Source organism: Urocitellus parryii, chromosome 10 (genome assembly GCF_045843805.1).
Source record: "Urocitellus parryii isolate mUroPar1 chromosome 10, mUroPar1.hap1, whole genome shotgun sequence".
In the NCBI taxonomy this organism is placed as follows: Eukaryota; Metazoa; Chordata; class Mammalia; order Rodentia; family Sciuridae; genus Urocitellus; species Urocitellus parryii.
This window is the reverse complement of record NC_135540.1, coordinates 143,119,750-143,141,400: the sequence shown is the minus strand read 5'-3', so window position 1 is coordinate 143,141,400 and position 21,651 is coordinate 143,119,750. Positions and strand designations below refer to the sequence as shown.

The 21,651-nt window shown below is 49.7% G+C and overlaps 1 protein-coding gene across 1 annotated transcript; it reads right to left on the bottom strand.

Moving 5' to 3' along the window:
• Positions 1-91: 91 nt before the first annotated feature.
• Positions 92-21,287, bottom strand: Nop14 (NOP14 nucleolar protein). Its single transcript, XM_026395244.2, has 18 exons — positions 21,005-21,287; positions 17,517-17,651; positions 16,846-16,987; positions 14,711-14,853; positions 14,209-14,343; positions 13,494-13,616; positions 12,376-12,507; positions 10,793-11,078; positions 9,929-10,059; positions 9,336-9,421; positions 7,998-8,133; positions 5,551-5,652; positions 4,881-5,034; positions 3,183-3,342; positions 2,626-2,773; positions 677-795; positions 446-601; positions 92-207 (listed from the first exon to the last, which is right to left on the bottom strand). Exons 1-18 carry the CDS (start codon positions 21,197-21,199, stop codon positions 108-110), a joined length of 2,583 nt encoding a protein of 860 aa, XP_026251029.2. The 5' UTR covers positions 21,200-21,287; the 3' UTR covers positions 92-107.
• Positions 21,288-21,651: the final 364 nt, after the last annotated feature.

The following is a 21,651-nucleotide window of genomic DNA, read 5'->3' as shown; positions in this document are numbered from 1 at the left end:
CATCACGATGTTTTAAAAGGAACTCAAACCTAGGGAGACCCAGGCTGACGTAGCACCCCTTCTTACTTTCATTACACAATACAACCTCGCCTCATTTACAAAATAATTTATTTTTTGAACTTCTTCCTCTTGAGAGCTTTCCATTCACCCTCCTGTGTAGCCAGGCTGTTAAAAAGCTGCTTCACTCTCCGCTTTCTTTCTGCATCCCTATAAAAGAAGCAAGTGCCCATTTTTGGAGGATGTCTTGTGACCCAATAACAGCTCAAAACACCAGCTACCAAGTCCAACCCAAAGGGAGAGAAACAGGGGGTAGGGTTGGGGGATGAAGTTGCTCAGCCCTGTAGAGGCTGCTGCATGCCAGTGTCTGCAATCCTGGTGCCAGAGACCAGGGGCCTGGGAGTGCTGCAGTCTCACCAGGGTCCTCCTCCCACCACAGGGTCTTTACCTTTCCATGATCTCTGAGAGCTGCATCCTAGCCAGGAACTGATTGTCCTTGCGGATTTCTCGGACGGCACCCTTGAATTCCCGTTTATGTTTGTGGATCAGCCTCTTCCTTTCCTGTTCTTCCTTACTGCTGCCTTGTTTCCTTCCAAATTCCAGGCTGAAATTGGAAGCCAAAGGCATTATGGGGGCCACCTCTCAGCCAGAGCCCAGTGACCTGGCCCCCCCGACTCACACTTTGACCAGCCGAGGGGTGAACAGCTTTAGCGGGACTGGCTTGCTCTTCTCACACAGCAGTGGCCGGTAGAGCTGCTTTTGGCTTTCCACCTCTGCCAGTGTGCTTTGAAACAGCTCCTGAAAAAACATGATGCAGCTGTCCTGGGGCTACCTGTCTGCAGTGCGCCCTCACAGTCTATGGGGTTCACAGCCAAGGCAACATGCAGACAGCCCAGCGGCCTCAGCAGCCGGCCCGGCCCCAGTAGGTAAGTGAAGGGTGGTGGCTGCTTGAAGGGGCAGCATAGCAGTGAGAGGAGGAGCCTCCTTCAAGGAGGAAGGAGACCATGTGCAATGGGAATGGCCATCTTGGCTCAAATAAAAGGCTCTACTTAGGCAGTGAGAAGCCATGATATCCATGCTTCTATTATGAAACTTAACAGAATCTCTTCTTCCTAGAGAAATGTGCTATCGACACACTTTCCATGGAAGTGCAAGGAGCACCACCTCTACTGAGGTGATCTCGGTGCCTGGAGGAAGGTGCTATGGGGCAGCTGGTGGAGCCACACGAGGGGACAGGTGAGGCTGCTGGGCCTTATCTTCACCAGCACCACAGCTAGGACGCTTCAACTGAGTGCTGAGAGGCCACTGTGGGCTTCTGAGGAACCTCCTACAGGCAGCTCGCTGATGCTGGTCCTACACAGGTATGTTCTGGAGCCGGGGCTGCTTGGCTTCCTGGGCCCATAGCATGGCCATTTCTTAGCCCAACTGGATGTAACCTGAGTGCCTAGAAACCTACGTATCCCATCACGCACTCTTGGCTAGCCCAAATTCTGTAAGACCAGGAGATAAAATTCTCTGTCATTTAAACATAAACACAGCCATGTCCACAGTAAGTGGGTGCAGGTACAAACATCTAGTCCTCATCTGCATTTGACAAGTTGACATGACTTTGAGGATAGTGACATGATTTGCTCTCGGCTCTCGAGACTGGGCCAGGATTAGGACAGCCAAGCCACTGTCCTAGAGGGACAGAGATGATGGGGCAAGCACTCAGGGGTGGTCACACTGAGGGCAAGAGGCCCAGGAAGCACAGTGGTGAAGTCGGGAGGCCTGGCAGAGGAGTGGGGGACAGCCACACAGCTCTAAGGAGAGTTCTAGGCAAAGACGACCAGATAGGAGGATCCCAGGGCTTCTGAGGCTGAGCCTGTGAGGTAGGAGCACATGAGAGCACAGGCAGACTGCCAGGCCAGGAGGCACCACACTGTAGCGCCCAATGCCGTGGTCAGCACTTGCCTGTTTTTGTTTGTTTAATATGTTTTAGCTGTACTTGGACATAATACCTTTATTTTATTTATTTGTATGCGGTGCTGGAGATCGAACCCAGGGCCTCATCTGTGCTAGGCACACACTCTACCACTGAGCCCCAGCCCCAGCCCTTGCCTCTGTTCTTAATGAAAAGGGAATGCAGTGGAGGGCCAGGGCTCAGAGGGTGACTGGCACCTCCTCCTCCAGTGGCCCCCTGGGCAGTGCAGAAGGGCCTGTGCTGTGGGCAGCAGCAGGTGGGGAGCAGGGCATGGATGCACTGGAGAGTCTGTGGTGACGAGGCCCAAGTCCATGGAGGCCTGCCCTCAGGGCTGTGCAGAACAGAGGGACCACCCCAAGAACCCATTGGGTAGCTGCAGAGTGGAGGTGCTCCTTGTGCTGCAGACCCAGCTGCAGGCCCCAGCTGGGCTCAGTGGTCTTTCAGGGCAGCTCCCGGCAGGTTCCGCCCAGTAACGGCATGGATCCAGACTCTGCTTGAATCCAGCCCAGTGGTGCTCAGAGACCAGGGACAGTACGATATCATTTCCCATTCCTGTTTGACTTTGTAAAGATGGAGTCCTTAGCTTAAATAGCAACTTCAAGGACAATTATGCCCCATTGACCCACTGCTGGCTCATCGACACCTCAAGGACCAGGAAAGCGTACCTGGAGCTCGTGGGGGTGGCTGCAACGTGTCAGGTGCTCAGTCAGGAGGGCCCGGAAGGGCCTGATGATGGCGTGGAAGGACGGCAGTGTGCCATACATGAGCACGCAGTGCTTTAGCAGGGCCAGACACACAGCCAGGCAGGACAGTCTGCAGGAGCAGGAGACAAGGGCAGGACATCCATTTGTTCCATGACAGCCAGCCACTGGGAAACCAGTACCCTGGGTGAGAAGGTCACCCCAGCTATGCTACCGAGAAGTCATGTGAGGGCCCTCAGCTCACCACGAGCCGGGGGCACCCAGGAACAGCTGCCTCCTTCCCACGCAGGAAGGAGGGCTGTGGGAGACACACTGCCAGCTGGAAAGGACGGCTCCCTTCACTTCCCAGGTTAACACTGAAACTGAGCAGGTATGACTCGAAAAAAATCTACATTTTTAGGAAACTTTTTTAGACATCAACCCAAAGGGCCATGAGAAACACACCAGCTAAAAACACACTTTCAGGTGGTGAGTGAAAAGTGCCCATGTCTTCCACCCTCCTGGGGTGCTGTGTGACATACCTGGCGTGGGTGGCCTCAGCTGCAGTCGGGGAGCTCGGCCCACTTGCCCAGCGCAGGGGGAGGCTTCCCCTCTGCCAGGTGGCCACATCTTCTGCTTCAGAGACCAAGAGCAATTCGGAATTCTTCCCAAGTGCTCTGAAAGGATGCACCAGAGCAGAACCTGAATTCCAAGCATGACAGAGACGAAGGGATGTTACTGACTACAGGTTGAGCCTGTAGCACCTCTGCCCCCAGGCTCCCTGGGTGGTGCCACACCTGTAGTCAACTCTAGGAGGCAGACAGCATGGGTACAATGCTGCCCTGGCAGCTTTGGCAGGGGGTGGTCAGAGCCATGCCTGAACCCTGTCTTGAAGGCTTGCTGGCAACAGACTTCCTGTGGACCTACTATGTGTGGTATCAGAGGCTCTAGGCCTTGACCAAAGCCTTGGGAGACACAATAAAACCCACAGAAAGAAACAGATGGTTGGACTGCTGTCAACTGCCCCAGGCCAGGCCAGCTGCGCTTCCCGCCACCATTGCACGCTTCCCAACCCCACTACAGGGCCCCGGGGTAGTTCCTGTAGATCTTTCCAGCAGAAGTGCTGTCGTCTTCCCTGCATTCCCCTTTTGGGGATCACGTGGATGGCTGTGCCTCTCTTTGCCAACACTGAGCCAGACACACATGTGCCAGCAATGGCCACCAGTGCCACCAGGGACCAAGGAAGCCACATGCGGGAAAGTCCTGTCATGGAAGAAAAGCTGAGGGGCAGGCAGTAGGAATGGAGTCCTGATTGAGGAACTGCCTAGATACCGCTTCAAAAGAGCTCCTACCCAGGCCCCGCACAGGGAGCTCTGCTCTCTGCCAGCCTTTGGGCATGAAGCAAGCTGGAAATGAGATGAGGCCAGAGCCCTAAGTCTGGAAAAGACCCAGATGGGACAGAGACCAAGCACCCATCACAGTTCCAGAGAGGCAGCTGAGTGAGAAGTTTGCAGAAGGAAGAGTCTGCGTGAGGAAGCCCTGACCAGTGAAGGGCACTGAGCCAGGACCAGGTTCAGAAGATCAGCCAGTGATCACAACCCTGCTTCGCTACTGCTCCTTCCTAAATCCTATGGCGGGCTAAGTGACCTAACGTAGGACAAAAGAAGAGCAGGGTGTGGGGAGGCTAAGGCAGGAGGACTAGTTTTGAGCTCAAGAGATCAGGGCCAGCCTGGGCAACATACTGACACAAAAACCAAACCAAACCACCATGCACCAGGCCCCGGGCTCCCTCCCATGTACAACTAACCTCCCAAATTAAATTAAGACTGATATTCTGTTTTGTGTGTGTGTGTGGAGCTGGGACTGCACCCAGGCCCTTGCATGCTGGGCAAGCACTCTACCACGGGGCCACATTCCCAGTCCCGTTTCTTTTCACAATATTATTTCAATGCCTAAGAGAGAAGTGTGTCAAGATTTTTATGTATATTTCTTGACACTCAGCCCTGGCTGCATGGTGTCCTCTTCATAGTCTCTGCTCAGACTTACACATGTGACCTCGGGCCTGGAAAGCACGTTCCCTCAGCAGCAAGCTGAGTGTAGGTGGGTGTGGGTGTGTGCACGTGCACACTCAGAAGACAACATGCTGCTCTGGGTGACAAGACTGCAGCAGTGTTTGTTTTTGTCTCTGGGGAATTAGTCTTTACAATACATGTCAAGGAAGTTCCCACACACCAACTCACCTTGGCTTTGTGTGTTTGGAGTTGCTATGTAGAGAATCCCAAGAAGAAAATTAATAACCTCAGGTACGAATCTGTGAGACAGAGCCACAAATTCCAGAAACAAGCAGCAAACAAAGAGGCCCTTCACCACGTCTTGGAGCGACAGCACCGGGCACTGGAAAGGAAGCCACAGGGGAGCTGGTGCTCTGGACTCATGTTCTGGGAACTGTGTGAGGCAGACACCTGGCTGCCCAGGGGAGCTGTGCTCTGAGCCTCACCCAGAGCGAGTCCTGCATCCTGATAATGACCCCTGCAGATGACACAGCCTTACCCACGTATAAGGCAGGATCACTGCAGTCTGTGTGGGCCAACTGTATGCCTCACAAAGGGAACCAATTTGAAATCCATACCCCCAAAGGGAACAAAAGCCCCTATCAGATTGATTTGCCAGCTCCTTCCTGGGGACACATCCTCCACTAACCATGAACCTCTACACCAGATTCCCATACCCCGCCCATCCAGGGAAACGCTCAAGGGTGCTGCGCACCTTGTCTGCCAGACTCTGACCTCTTAGTTCTCACAGGTCCTAAAGACAAGTGGGCTTTGGCCTGATCTCACGGTCAGTATCCCTGAACCTCAGCCATGCTCCTTTCAACATGGCCCTGAGATGTGCTGGGAAGAGGAGACACACCTTTGTGAGCAGCTGGCTCAGGCACACGAGGGCAGGGGTCACAACTGGGTGCCGGAAGTCAGAGGTCGGAAACAACATCCCAGCAATCTTCAAATAAATGAGCTGGAGAGAGAGTGTTGCCACAGATTACAGAAGGAAATGAAGCTCAACTAAAGCACACTCTTGCAAGGGGTCCAGGAGCAGAGCTGGTTTAAAGTCCTGGTGAAACAGCCGGCATCAGTGGACGCCATGCTCCCCCTCACCTAGGTCTTCTGAAAACATCACCCAGAGAAAGCACATGAACTGCTGAGCATGACAAGGTTCTTTAGAACAGGCAGTTATTTTCAGTAGGTCCAATCCCAGAGCAGCAGCTTCCACAAGGAGCCTGCCACCAGCAGCAGATGGGGGTACTCAGGGGCAGCTGCCAGGGACCCACGTTAGAGCTGGAGGAGTCTGAAGTGGCCTTCATACAGCAGCAGGGAACCTTCCACCCACACTGGTGAAGATGCCTCCTCCCTGGCCCAAGGCACTGCTTCATTGGTTTGTTTTCATTACAAAAATATACAACAGTTCTGGGTGACATGCAGCCTCTAAAACCAGCACTTCCGGGAAGCTGGCGAGGCTCCATTTCCCATCTCAGGCGGTTGCAAGGGCAATGAGCCCAGCAGCAGCACATCAGAGGAGCCGCATCACCTCGGCAAGGTGGCTCAGGTCAAGGCTCCAGGAAACAGAGGCCAGCCCTGCCCAGCCCACTGTAGCCTCAGGCCAGGACCTGTCACAGGTGTGGTGAGGATTCCACTGGTTAGGAAGGGGAGCTCTCTGATGCCCAAACCTTGATATCTCCACCAATTACTGTGAAAGCTAGAGTAAAAGGCCACATCCCTGAGGAAGAGGGAGACCTGCCATCTCCTGCTAGGAGCCACAGCAAAAGTATTATGATACATGGCACCTTTGGTTTAGGTGACTGCCAGCTAGCCATAGAGATGATATGATTATGTTAAGCTTTACATTCATATGGAAATTGGACTCCTGCTGTTCACCTCAGCCTGTTAAGGGGACTCCCTGAGAGTTCCCATTGGTTGGGGACGGATGGATAGTAGGAGGGAATTTCCGGGGGAGGTGGGGACAGGGAGACACACACACACACACACACACACACACACACACACACGTGTCGACCGGCTTGTTGGCAGGGCGCACAGGGGGACTGGCGGCCTTTTTAAAAATAAAGCTTTGTTTCCTGCTTGAGCGGCTTGTGTTTCTGTGCCCAGCCGGGTTGCGGCAATCTCCAGGACAGGAAGCTGCCTCAACTGAATTTCCCCAGGGCCACGTCAACACTCATCCATGTAGCTGTTCTCTTTAATGATGGCAGCCAGTTATGCTCGCAGGACACCTATGTGTAAGTCAGATGTGGGGGGCGACAGGTGACACTGACATGAGCCATGGAGAAGGGTGGCTGGCAGATTAACTGCCCTGTCTGGACTCTGCAGCATCTCAAGAATGCCCTGCTTGACCAGGGGCACCAAGAAATCCCCCAAAGTACCCACAACTGTGTGGCTCTGACCCATGTGAATTTAAAAATAGCAGACACATGCCAGCAGGCTCCATTCCTCCTTTCTGGTCGTGACAGGGACTCTAGTATTACTGCAGAGCTGTAAGAGGGTGTTCCAAAAGACCTCCATGTCCTACCTTAATTTGGGGGTTCTAAGGAAAATGAGGCCCAGGGAGAGGCCTGAAGGGAGCTCTTGCCAGTGTCCCGCATCCTGCCCCAGACAATTGGACCCAGGGTGCTAGCCACTGAGCCACGTGCCCTTTCCTATTTCATTTGGAAACAGGGTATCACTGTTTCCTAAGCTCCTTGAACCCGAGACCTTCTTGCTTCCACCTCGGGAGCTGCTAAGATTGAGAGTGTCTGCCACTGCAACCCTGCATTTCTTCTTCAAAGATACTAAGTGTCACATAAGGCTGTTACAAATAGTCAGGGGTCTCTAGGAAAACACAATGCTTCTGTGAGTCTTAAAGCATCTTTGCCATTAAGACCAGATACAGCCAGGCACAGTAGCATACAACTTGTAATCCCAATGAATTAGGAGGCTGAGGCAGGAGGCTCAAATGTCTGAGGCCAGCCTCAGCAACTCAGACCCTGTTTCAAGATAAAAATTAAAAAGGGCTGGGGATGTAGTTCAATGGGAAAGTTCCTGAGTTCAATCCCTAGTACCCACCCCACAAAAAAAAGTCAGATATAGCCCCGTCCACATGGAACCAAACCAGAATCTCTATCAGCAACTTCAGTTAACTTCCAGTGCACGACTGTCCTCTCATGTCTGTTGCAGTCCTCTCCCCACCAGTCTGGAAGCTCCAGGGCACAACCAGCCTCTCAATGCAAAGACACATGCACCCTCCTTGATGCCACACTGAACCTGATTCTCATGGCTCAGGACCATGCCCACAGACCCTGTATCGCTTACCACATCCAACCCTGGGAACACTGCACGGCCCTTGGTCTCAATCATTTCTTCCATCTCATGCATGGCATCTCGAAGAACAAATTTTATGGAGTTGCTTGCAGACTCAGGAAACATCTGGCAAAGATTATATAACTGCCTATGAAGCAGAAATTCAAGTCAGGAGAGGACTCTGGACAATAAAACACAGAAAACTCTTGGAAACTCGTTATGTGCAATCACCTGCTAATTGTGCAAGTCAGAAAGGGAAGCCTCTGGATGAACCCTTTGAACTCGCTGGCAACCCTCACACGCCAAAGGCCCGACCTCCATGCAATGCCCCAGTCTGAGTGACTCACTCTTCTCCTACTGTTGTCTGCTGAGCTTCCTGATGACCCAGGTAAGTTTTCTTTTTCGGGGGGGGGGGGGGTACTGGAGATTGAACTCGGGGCCCAGTGCATGCTAGACAAATGCTCTACCACTGATCCACATCCGAAGCACTTTATATTTTGAGACAGGGCCTCACTAAAATTACTGAGGCTGGTCTCAATTTGCAACCCTCTTGCCTCAGTCTCCAAGTAGTTGGAATTACAGGCATGTGCCACCACTCCTGGCTCCAAATAATTTCTAATGGTGTTTTATGATTATCACTGTACTTAGACTTGCCATTTCCTAACAATCTGGTAATGACCTTTGAGTGGAAACATTACTACTGTTGGGCACATTCTATGTGCCAGCTGTGGTACTTTACACATTAGCTCATTTATTCCTTGCAAATGCTTTGTTAAGACCATCCTTCTGTGTGAGCCAGCAGTACTGGAAGCCAGGGGCCACTGTGAGCGCCACAAGCTTCTAGCAGAATAAGGGTCAGAGCCCACCCATACCATCCCTTTGTAGGACACAAGAGTGCTTTCCTAGCAGGAGATCACCAGCTCAAGTAGAGCCAGTCTTGTCAGGATCCACAGAGGTGGTGATGGACCTGGCCCACAGGGCTCAAGTTCCAGTAGTGACAATGGGATTCTCTACCATGCATTCCAAATACTTCCCAACCCCCCAGAGCTCCATTGGGAAACTAGGTACTCCTACTATAAGTGAGTCTGAGGGATTCATTTTTTTAAAAACAAGGTCCCATCTCTGTGGGACTGGGAGCAGCATGAGCCAGAGTGGGAAGATGTCACTGTTACTGCCATGGGTTTGTTTTGTGAGTCCTGTTCACAAGCTCTGGGGACAGTCCACCTACCTGCCATGCTCACGTCACCAGACTGCCTTACTGATTTCAAAATGTGTATTTATGACCCTAACTGGGAGAAACATTGCCAGTTCAGCCCCATATCCTTAGGAACATAAACAGTTTTTACTTACACCACCAACTTATCAATTACTTTGAGGTCTGGTGGATCATTTGTAGCCAAATCTCCAATGTATTCCAAAAGGAAGCCGAACAGTTTCTGCAGGAACATGAATTGGGAAGAGAGCTTAGTGCTAAGCACTTCTGTTTTCTAGTCTGGCAAAGGAGGTGGGTCAAGGGACCTCCTGCCAGACATGGGACCTGTGTAAAATGCAGAGGCTCAGCTGGAGCACAGGGACACCAGGAGGTGTCCAAGGACCAGGTAGTACTTGCAGACAGAGACACTGGTCACCAAAACTAACAGGGTGACACGTATCACCTATGGAGCAAGGGGGAGGGACATGTGCTGTTGTCTCAGTAGGCAGAGCCGTGGGATTGCTGTGAGCCATTTGCTCTCAAGTGAAAGGAAGGGCCTGTGCCAGGTCTAAGGGAGGTGCCCAGTGCCCAGGGGTGATTCTGTTGTGAGGCCTGCTCACAAGCTCTGGGGGACAGTCATGTGCTCCCTAGCAGGAGGCACCCTTCATATGTGTAACCTCAACAATCCTGAGGCTCCAACTGGGGGCCTGCTCCTGCTCCTGGTACTCAACACCTCTTCATTCCAACGTACTTCTAATTTCTCCTTGTTCCCCACTGCGAGACTTGGATGGTTGCATTTCTGAATTCGCTCCACCACCAAAAGCTGCTCTTCCATCGATCTTCCTGATAATGCAGATCTCAGCTCCTCATAGGACTCAGGAGCTACCGAACCCAAACATACTTACATTTAAAATGAGCATGCCTCCCCCTATGCTGACACAGGGGGACAGTAGCCACGACAAGCAAGCTCCCTGCTTTAACAGAGAGGTAAGACACATCATACACGTGCTTTTGTTCACAAACACATCCAACGTAGCGGACACCTAGCTGAACTGGGCTATCTAGGATTGACCATGCACCCGAGGACAGCCCCAGTGCATTTGTGGCCTACCACCCTTCCCTGAGCAGGACTTTGATTCAGTATCCACAACCCAGGGGTCACTCAGTGTCAGTGTTAGTTTTACTGCCTCAATGCCCGAGATGAGCTGGAAGGAGACACAAGAGCTAAGCAATGCCACCTCCTGAGACTCTCACCCATCAAGGTCACGTCCCTGGAGGTGAGCCTCACTGCTAGCTATCCCATGGAAAGAACCTCCAGTCACAGGATAACTCAGGGCTATTTACTTGAACTAGTTTTAGAGAACGTCAGACAAACCCCAGAAAGTTTAGGTAGGGGGTTATGTGACTAAACAAGTGCTCAGGCCTGAACATAAGCCTCTGGGATCCACAGAGAGAATGTGAAGACACTAGGTGAAAAGGTGTGACTGCCTCATCTGCATACAGCCCACAGAAACTACCCGGTGCAGACACAGCAGACTCCTGTGCACTCAAGCTGCACAGCTTAGCCAGGTCACAGAGGTTGTCCCTGGGTCCAAGAGAAGCAGCACCCTGCTACCTGCAAAGGTGTAGGGCAGCTCAGTTCTGGCAGCCTTCTGAGTGTTCTGGTCATCACTTCTCAGTCTCTTCCCAGGAGTCTGCCCTTGTGCTCTCGGTGGCTTCCCACTTTCCTCCTCACTCTCTGCATTCGAGTCCAGGTCTGAATGGCTGTCCGGGTCCCCTCTCTCCCCTTCAGCCTCCTCCTCGTCGCTCTCCCCTTCGCCTTCCTCCTCATCGCTCCCTTGGATGCCAGCTTTCCCGCTTAGTTCTTTGTGGACATCCTCCTCAACGTTCATCTTTCCATCCTAGAAAGGGACCAGAGACCAGGAACATCACTGCGCAAAGCACAGATTACACAACAGGTACAGTGCGTTCCTACCTGTCCGTCCCCTGGGCCTGGTCCTCCTTGCCCACCCCCATCTATGCTGTCAGACACAGGAGATGAAGGTTCTAGAATGATTTGGAGATGGTACATCTCTCCAGGGCTCCTGTGTTGGAATCTTCATCCTCAGTGTGGTGCTGTAAGTGGTGATGGATCTGCAAAAGGCGGGGCCTAGGGCTGGGGCTGGGGCTGAGTGGTAGAGCACCTGCCTAGCATGCGCAAGGCCCTGGGTTCAATCCTCAGCACCACATAAAAATAAATAGATATTGTGCCCACCTGCAACTAAAAAATATATTTAAAAAAAAAAGGTGGGGCTACTGGAAGGTCTTAGGTCAGGAAGGGCAGTATCCTAGGAAAGGATTATGATAGTTCTCCTGGGACATCCTGGTGAGTTCTCAGGACAGTCTTTAAGAAACATGTGAACCTGGCCCCTCTCCCTCTCATGACTTCTTGCCTGGTGACATGATCACTTTCTCTTGTCGATACTCAAACCACCATGATGCCTTCACCACAACTGAGATGATGTTGCCAAGCCCTTGAATATCATGACTGTGAGCTACGTAAACCTCTTTATAAAACCACTGAACCTTGAGTATTCCGTTATAATAGCAAAAAAAGGACTGATATAGGTTCCTAGTGAGTCCGGCCAAGACTGGGTCTATGTCTTGCCAGGGAGCTGTGCAGGAAGGTGTCCACAAACCCCATTTCTGCTATTCCAGATAACCTTGGACTTTTTTTTGCCAGCACTAGTTTCCTGTCTTGGGCCCTTTTTTGTTCAAACAGAGCCTGTCTATTTTTCTGCTTTCACCCTTGCTATACTCTAAAAGGACGAGTAGAGACCTTTCTCATTTTTGTGAATAAAAATATACCCGTCTTAGAAACTTGATTACTCAAAAATACTCAGAGCCATAACCCTGTGTTAGTTGCCTGTTTTGCTGAGATCCTGCAGCTAACCAGTTAAACTGTACGATGAGAAAGTGCTTATTGTAACAACTGAGGGAAGCGGCAAAGACAGTCCACGTGGCTCATCATCAGGCACCTTCTGCAGAGGGAGGGAAGCAGAGCACACACAGGCTCCTTTATGAAGTTCTGATACCTGACACCCACCAGCACTCAGATGAAGAACTTTAGAGAAATGGTTTCAGATTTGCATTCTCATCTGTGATGAACTCCTTATGTTTTCAAATTAAAAGGAAAGAAAATGAAGCCAAATATCTTACTTTGTAAGAAAGCAGGCGCCTGTCATCTTTGTCCAGCACAAAGCCGTCATTTAAATCATCCGCTGACATGTGGTTTGGATTCTTCATACTTTCATCCTCCTCCTTTCCAAGCATTCTTCGAAGTCTCTCAGCCTGACAGGAAGGAAAAGAGAAGCCACATGGTGTGAGCAAACACATGAAAAGAGAGTGTGTGTCCAGCTCCAGACCACAGGGCCTCTAGCCTGCCTTCTGCCATCTTCACTCAGAGAAGAGAGCACTGGGTGTTAAGTGGGAGTCTTCCATATTTATCAGACTATTCAATCTTGGTAAATACTTTCCAGCCACAAGGAAGGAAAACCTATTCCTCTAAGATCTGACCCTAATGGAGCTCCACGGACTTTCTCTTTGCAACACAACCTGTGTTACATTAAAATGGCCAAGTGTAGAATAGTATGTCTCTATCTTATCTTTGTTTAGCTGTAGTTTGACAGAATACCTTTTATTTTATTTACTTATTTTTAATGTGGTGTTGAGGATTGAACCCAGGGCCTTGTTCGTGCGAGGCAAGCACTCTAACGCTGAGCCACAAACCCTATCTTATGTTTGTTTAAATGGAACAACATTTAAAAATTTTTTAAGCTGGGTGCTGTGTCCTAGCAGCTTGGGAGGCTGAGGCAAGAGGATCGCAAGTTCAAAGCCAGCCTCAGCAACAAGCATGGCTCTAAGCAACTTAGTGAGGCCCTATCTAAATAAAATACAAAATAGGGCTGGGGATGTGACTCAGTAGTCAAGTGCTCCTGAATTAAATCCCCAGACCCTACCCACCCAACCACCCCAAATTTTAATGCACAGAATAAAACCCATAAAGCAATACAGTCAACTACATTGTTAGCAGATATTTTAACAAAGAGAAATTGTAAGGAATGTCCATCATTTTATTTGGTGTGCTTGGGTATTAAAGCATTTTATATTTTTGCTTTAGTAAATACAAACTTTAAACACACCATATCTGTAATCCATCTTTCAAGATAAAGCAGACAGGGCTATCAATGAAAGGCAGCAACTGAATCTTACAAACAGGAAACTGAGATTCCCCAGAGCCTGCCCATGCCTGCTGTGTCGCACGCAGGCCCCTGTACCTCCAGCTTCCTCAGCCGCTCTTGCTCCTCCTTTGCCAGCTCCTCCTCCGTTTTCATCCTATTAGACGGTTGTGCCTTCATTTCAAAGCCAAGCTCACGAACCATTATGTCATATGCATCAGGCTACAGTGGAGAGAAGACATTTTTTAACAGTTTAACAAAAAGAAAAGATCTTTGCTTTGCTTCCTGACACACTCTGCAAGGGCCACGCAGGGTACCATTATCTGAGCCTTGTCCTCTGCAGAGAAAGCTGTGCTACAGATGGCCACATGATGTTACCAAGCAAAATCCTAATATTTCCCTGGGAATCCAGCTGTTCAAACAAAGATACCATTTTCCAACAATTTAGACATAAAAAACAGCAGAGTGAAGCAACACTGTCCAGAAGAATTAAGTGTATATTAAAAGTGTATATTTAAAACATACCTCAGTGTAACACATGTGGAACAGAGAGGTTCAAACCCTACTGTCTCCACCCACAGCACTTCTCGCCCAAGAGGCATGCTAACCACCTCAAGCAGACACTGAAGTAGTGAGTCCTGAGTTGTTTCTAACCCAGCTCAGCACACATCTGGAAATTCAGCAGAGATGCGCAACTGAAAACCTGTCCCAACAGAGGAAGGCCAGGAAAACATCCTGGCCTCAGTTTCTTCTCTAAAGAAGAACCAAGTCGATAATGTAAGTTCACTGCAGTTTTCAATCCCTTAATTCCTACCTTAGGTTTCTCTTTTTTCTCCTGCTTCTCTGATTTGGGAGTTTTGTGGGATAGTAGGGTCTGGATTTCTTTCCAGTCTTGGTCCAGCTTCTCCGTGAGCTCAAGGGCATCTTCTCGTTTCGCCTGTCTCTCTCTCTGGAAAAACAGACACACCTTATGTATTGTCAGTGCAGACACAAAGGCAGGCTCAGGGAGAGCCCTCCTTTCTGTAGCAGGGCTACAGGCTTCCCTGCTCACTTACACGCTCTGGGCAGTCACTACAATTTCACGTGCAGTGACGATTACTTTCACAAGCACACCGACATACATCCAACACCAAAGCCAACAACCACCAGTTGGAATTCTATGCTTGGTAAGATTAAAATGATTAAGATTAAAAAGATTAAAATTCCTCCCCAAAATGAATGCTCTTATTAAACCCAGAAATGCACAGGGAGAAAGAGTACAAGCTGGGCATTTCCCATACTGGAGCTACTACACAGAAAGAGCACCAGCTACCCACCTTCTCTTGCTTTGACTTGACAATAAGCTCTTCAATCAGTTCTTTCCGTGACTTTGGTTTTGCCCCCTCCTGGCCTTCTTGCTGAGATGTTTTCTTGTGAAGGAGTCCAACTCCGCCTCCAAAGTGGGCAGCAGTCAGCTCAGCTAGAGAGAAACACCAGAAAGTACCACCATAAAAATTGGGCCCTGGTTTGGTAAGCATTTTTTTTTTAGCACTCTGCTCACCCTAAGTTGATGACCTAGCTTACTATTTCACTAAAAAATAGTCCGCGGACCACAGTCAACCAGAGTGGTGCTGGGTCCTAGGACTGTGACTCCTCCAGTTATCCAGAGCTGTTTGGGGTAACCCTCACCTCGACACTCATCTCCCCCTTCTCAGATACCAAGCAAGCATGCCCTTGTCTCCCCTTCTGTAGGATCACTCTTTTATTGCCCCTACGTTAGAACACACAGCAAGCACTCTCGACCCCACCTCATTCCATGACTTCCTTCGACCCCACCTTACAGTGCCCCCAGAATGCTGTGTCTACTCCATCTTGAATCTGACTCCTCTCCAGCTTTGCCCTGCCTTCTGAAATGGAATCCTGCTGATCTGTGGCCAGTACTTGACGCATCTTACTCTTCTCTGGGAAATGCTGTGTCTACATGGATTCTGGCTACCGCCCACCTGTGGCCTCTTGGTCTCCTATTCCTCAGCTCTTCAGGCTGCAGCTCCTGCCATCTCTATCCATTCTTGCTCTCTTGGTGGTTTCATATGGTCTCCATGCTGGCACCTCTCAGTTCCTGCCTTTACCTGTGTTCTCCCTGAGCTAGCCTCTAGCTGCACTCTGGCACTGTCCCTTGTCTGTCTCTCAGGCACGCAAACTCCCCCAGCTTATCTGTCCTAGTTTTCCCCATCTCCAAGAAAGGTAACAATTCCTCCTCCTAGTTGCTTGGGCTGAATTCCTTGCAGCCACCCGAGTTCCTTTCCTCACACTATATCCAACGCACTAGTAAATCCTGTTGACCTGGTCCTATCAGACTCCATGGCACAGACATCTCTAAGGCTTCCTTCCTGAGTAAAAGCCAAGCTCCTCTCTGTGGCCAGAGGTCCTGTGTCTGTGTGTTACCACTGCTTCCCGTGCTCTCGGCAGAAGGCCGCCCTGCTGCTCTGCCTCAGGCACTCTGGACTCCCTGTTCCCTTTGTGGGGTGCTCTTGGCTTACAGGGCAACACCTCATGTTCTCAGGGAGGCTGGTCATGACTTCCAAAGGTACATTCCAGCCCTTTCCTGGCTTCCTTTTTACTCTCCACTTTGTTAGATGGCATAATGTAGTGACATACTTTGCTTATTGTCTGGATCCCCAGCACAACAGGAGCCGCAAGAAGGCCCCTTCACAGCACAGTAGGTTCTGCCCCACAGGCTGCCTCAGTTCCTCAACCTTTCACCCCTGTATTATCCAGAAGCAAAAGGCAGCTTTGGGGAACAAGCTTTGCTGCCTCAGCTTTCCAGGCACTAAACACAACTGGGAGTCAGTTTTAGTTCTGTGTAGATTTCTTCTGAAGATGTTGGAAAATGGGATTTACCCTTCACTTATAAGGAATGTGAACAAGTTAATATCACGCCTGCAACTTTATAAACAGAACCCAAGATTATTAGACACCAGCCAAGTTTTCAACAGTGATAATGAAGGCTAAGATTTACTCTTTTTCAAGTTATTATCTACAGATCATATATCCTGCACAAAATGACTGTAACTGGTCCTGTAGGAAGACTGAAAGAAGTATGTACACACCATTGGTTCAAAAAGGTCAGGATTTATAAACAGCAGGCAACAAAGCACTGCAGTTTAGTGTAAAAGAGCTGTCTTGTGAGTCAGTGAGATCAGTTTCATCCACAGCTCTAATTCTATCTTAAATGGCACATTTAAGCCATTGAAAATGGCTTTTTCAGCCTGTGTAAGCAGCTGTCTCCTCCCTACCCACACTGTCCTCAAATTCTGAAACTTTTTTAAAAAAAGCTAAATGCAGAATTTACTGAGGTGAAATGTGTGTGAAACAACTTTCTCTAGGTCTCTGAGAGGAGCAGGACAAAGTCCAGTGAGCACTATCCCTTGCAACAAGGCCAAGGCTCGGGTGGCAGCACCTCTGACCTTACCAGACAGCGTTCCTCTTTCTTCATCATCACTGTCACTATCCACGATGTCGTTATGCTTTTCGATGTCTGCCAAAGACTGGCCATAATGGGTTAATTCTTCATCTTCATTTAGGTTGTAAATACTTTTTTTCTCATGATGTCGCTGACAAAAGTGCAGGGCAAATCAGTTTTCCAAAATTATCATTAATTTCTCAGCAAAAAAAAAAAATATATTTTTCCATTATGTGTGAAACATGACAACATAGCCTAACCAGCCTTAAGATTATGCTGGGTCATGTGATCAATGATTTAGGTATAAACAGAACCCACGGATGGAAATTCTTAAAAAAAAAAAAATCAATGGGTCAGCTAAGTTACCAATAAATCAAGCAGTCTTTCCCGCCAACAACGCTCCTCCACCACTTACTCCCCGCCTGACAGAGCTGAGGGCTGGCCTTTTAGTGAAGAACTCCAGTATGTGCTCCTGCCTTTTGCTTTGGTTCCGATGTTTATCCACTTAATAACTAGCATTTGCAGAAGGTCATGTTCCCTTGGGCCTACCTGACAAGGTATATCCCCTATAACTGGCAGGCAAGTAACCCCAAAGGTAAACAAGGAGAAACAGCCCTCTCTTTGAGCTTAACTTCTTTATAGAATTTAAAGCAGACTCTTCTGCATTTTTCTTATCATACCTGTTGTTCCAGAGCAAATCTCTTCATCATCTTTTCCTCTGGGCTTATGTTGCTATTGTACTCCCCAAAGCGTTTATCTGTAAATATATTGGACTTATCTCTTTCTTTGTACTCCTTTAGTAAAGTCTGTGTACGCTGGGGAAAAAAAAAAAAAAAATCAAACAATTTTTACAAAAAAATCCCTCAATTGTCCCTAACCGGGAGCCTCAGAATGGTGTATATTTTAAAGTTCAGAGCTGTGTGCTGTGATGTCAAAAGTCTAACCACACTATTTTTCATCCACAATAGGTCTTCCCTAGTAAGAACAGAACTTTGAGAAGAGTTAAATCAACTCATTTTCAGTTAATGGGATAATTATTTTCCTCTTTAGAGTCTACCTGGTGCTGAAAGAAAGGAAGGGCCAAAAGCATTAACAGCCAGGCTATGCTGAATTGCTCTTTCGGCTGTCACAGCTGCCTCAGGATTTAGAAGTCTTCACTCAGGCCTGATTCACTTGGAAAAACAGAGTAAGTTTGGATTCCTTCCATCATGGAGGGACGGTTATTTCCACTGAAGGTACTCCTAAGAAATGCAGAGTTATGCTTTGCACACGACATGAGGTCATAAAATGAGCTTATGAAACGAGGGAATTTTATACCTTATCAACAAGGCAGAATTTTAAACTCAGAATTCCAACAACTGTATCAAGAATCAAGTAATTTAGTATTCTCCCACTAGCAGCAATTAATGAGTTCAATATTATTCAAGGCTGGCTTTCATTGGGGTTAAATTCCCTAAAGCAGAGATTAGACAGAAGGGCGTGAGGAATGACTGTGGCCTCCAAGACCTGAGTTGGCTGCAGTAGGAACTTTTCCTATCACAGAAATTACTGTTTGCTAAGAGACTACCAATTAGCAGGAGCTTATATATGACCAGGGATGAAAGGAAGTGGCACCCAGACGGGACCATCACACAGGGGGGACCCTGGAACGATCCAATTCCATGGCTTTACAAACCCTTAAGCACAAGCTGGGTGCCTTGGCAGGTATTCCAATCCCTATCCCAACCCCAGACTAGAATGTTTCTTATACTCTTCAAGGATTCTGGGTGAGCCAAACATGCATTATCCAGGAGGCCCGAAGGCCTGGGAAGGGGCATGGAGAAGCTATCCAACACTGGGAAGGAGCATTCTTATGACACAGCAGGAGTAATAGTTCCTGCATCTCTGTCCCCTCCTCACCAAGGCCTGAGAGGTACAGTCCAGAGCATGGACATGCAATTCCACTAGACTTACCAACTCCTCGTCAGAACTTTGGACTGTCCCCAGTGGCCACATCTGTTCAAGAAGATATCCACCTATCTCAGGCAGTCTTTAGAGGTCGCATAAGCCAATCAGAGATCACTAGGAAACTGCCCCAGCTTGTAGTGTCAAGCACTAGAGCCTGGGTTTAGATCTGACCCCACCACTTCCAACTGGAAGGTAACATACTTGTTCCCTGCCTCAGTTTTCTCAGGAAAAAATAAAGATAACAGTACTTCCTTCACTAGTCTGTGAGCATTAAGCATAAACATTTCAGTGACCTACTATAAGGAATCTGGAACTAACTACAACAGTAACAGTTTTTTTTTTTTTTTAATTTTCTGTATTGGGGATTGAATGCAGGACCTGGCATATGCTAGGCAAGTGTTCTACCCCTAAGCTACGTTCCAAGCCCCTTTTATTTTACCTTGACACAGGGTCTTGCTAAGTTGCCCACACTGGCCATGAACTTGCCATCCTCCTACCGCAGGTTCCCAAAAAGCTGGGATAATAGGTGTATGCCACCAGTTAATAATTGTTATTTTATAATTTATTTTAGAAATGAAGGAAGAGAGGCAGAGCTATAAAGCGATGATTCTGGGGCTGTCCTCTTACTATTACTCTGAAGTGCTGTCCCAAAGCACCCTAACTAACTAGATTAGACAACTGGGACAGCCCATTTACTCCTCAAGAACTAGTAGACATGGAAGGACCCAGGCCCACAGCTTAGCTGTGTGCCCTAACTCACACACACACACATCAAGTTTTAACTTGCTGGATGACCTGCTGTACCCCCAGCTCTGAGCTCTTCAGTTATGTGACTTGCTCACATCCTTCAATGCACTGGGACAATGTGCTTTCTACCTATCCCCAAAGTAGTCCACTCACTCAACCCACAAGCACAAATGTGATTCCTTCTAGGAAGAATTTTCTGACTTTCCTAATTATAATAGGACTTTTGTCATCTCTGAAAGTAGTACTCAGGTTCTACTTCTGATTCCTTCCAGTATCTGAGTTTCTACCATAGGCCAAGCCCTGTGAACTTGCAGAGGAGTCCAGGTCAGACACAAGAAGTCTCAGCAAGCTGTCCTTTTTGGGCTGTGGAGCTTGCAAGGCTGTTGGGGCTTGGGAGTAATGATTGGGTGGCTGGGGTGTAGCTTGCTGCCTGGCATGCATAAGGCCCTAGCAGCAAAAACCAAAAAGAAATGGTGACTTGAGCTGCTCATATATAAGCTCCTGCTAATTGGTAGTCTCTTAGCAAACAGTAATTTCTGTGATAGGCAAAAGTTCCTCCTGCAGCCAGCTCAGGTCTTGGAAGCCACAGTCATTCCTCATGTCCTTTTGTCTAATCTCTGCTTTAGGGAATTCAACCTCCTTAACCGGTCAGACTATGAAGGAGTCTGAGAATGACAAGGCAAGAAGTCTAACAATAAAGATATTTAGAGAATGCGTACCAAGCACTGGGTGTAATACTTTTATTCTCATAACCACCACAAGGAAAGATGTGCATTATATCACTTTAAGAGTAAGAAAACCAAAGACAGAGGTCTCTCTACTAGAGGTTACAGGCCAACCTACACGTCAGGCACTGGAGTGTGCAGTGGACTCGTGTCGTCTGTCTTGCTATTATAATGCTGTCAGCTCCTTGTGGTAGTGATCTTCCCCTCCATTATCACCTAGTGTACATTCTATGAAGGAATGCAGATTAGAGCTCTTGGGGGCAAGGGCTAAAGCTGGCTTACCTATATCTCCCCAGAGCTAGATCGGGCAATCAGTGAAGCATAAAGGCTTTGAAGACATTGATCCTGAATGCAAGCCCAGCCCTTACCAGGTGTGGGACTATGGGGAATTCACCTTTTTCTTCCTGGGCCTTAATTAATTCACCAACCTCATAATGCATGTTCCTCAAAACAACCATAAGAATTGCTTTACAGCCGCCGCTGTACACCGTCCTGTATGACCCCGGACCCCGAACGCGCAGAGCTCAGAGCAAAGGGAAAGGTCAGGCCGTGCTGTGCAGGACGCCCGGTGGCTTCCGAGGGCTCAGCTCTGCCCGGGCAGTCAGAGGAGTCGCCAGAACCGCGCACGTGCAAGGGACCTGCCCACGCCACAGTAAAGCACCGAACCGGCCCGCGCGGCCTCCATCCTGCAGCCGGGGAAACGCGGCGGCGAGAAGCCGACGGCCGAGCCAGCTCCGGCAGCCCCTCACCTTCCTGATGGCCCGCGCGCGAGCCACGCCGGGCAGCCCCACGTCGTGGCGCGTCTTCCGGCCCAGGATCTGGAACTTCTGCCTGTTGATCTTCACCTCGAACGGGTTCGGGTTGGCCTTCGCTGCGCCCCCGCGTCCCCCCAGCGGCGCCCGGGGCGCCTGCCTCCGCGCTGCGGCCAGCCTGGCCTTCCCCATGCTGAGCGCTCCGCCAAACTTGCGCCGCAAGCCAGGGAACCCGCGGCGCCGACAGCAGTGTTTTACTGGGGAAATGCGTGCGCGACTGCGGACGCCGCCGAGCGTCGTCTCGCGATAACTGCCCAGCTCTCACGGGACCTAGACCAGTCCGGGAGGACGCCGACGGTCTCCCGCTCAGCCTACGTGCCTATTGGCTGAACGACTACAACTCCCGGCAGGCTACGCTCCCGCGGGCTCTACGCGGGGCCTTCTGGGAGTCGTAGTGCCCTCGAGACGCCGCGGCCTCCTCGGGCGCCCTCTTCTGGGAAGCCGTTAGTGGGGAGCCGGTCGCTGAGCCAGGAGAGGGCGGCGGCGGCGGCGGCGGCGGCAGCCGTCGCCGCCGGGGGCGGCCCCCCTTCCAGTGGGCCCCGTGAAGTGTGGTGCGGCGCAGTCTCGGGCGCGCTGGGCGGGGG

Coding starts and splice junctions, on each gene's coding strand:
- Nop14 (XM_026395244.2), bottom strand. CDS start 21,199: ATGGGGAAGGCCAGGCTGGCCGCAGCGCGGAGGCAGGCGCCCCGGGCG. Junction 14,854..16,845: donor AGAAAGAGGAACGCTGTCTG/GTAAGGTCAGAG, acceptor GTTTCTCTCTAG/CTGAGCTGACTGCTGCCCAC. Junction 13,617..14,208: donor AGAAAAAAGAGAAACCTAAG/GTAGGAATTAAG, acceptor TCTCCACTGTAG/CCTGATGCATATGACATAAT.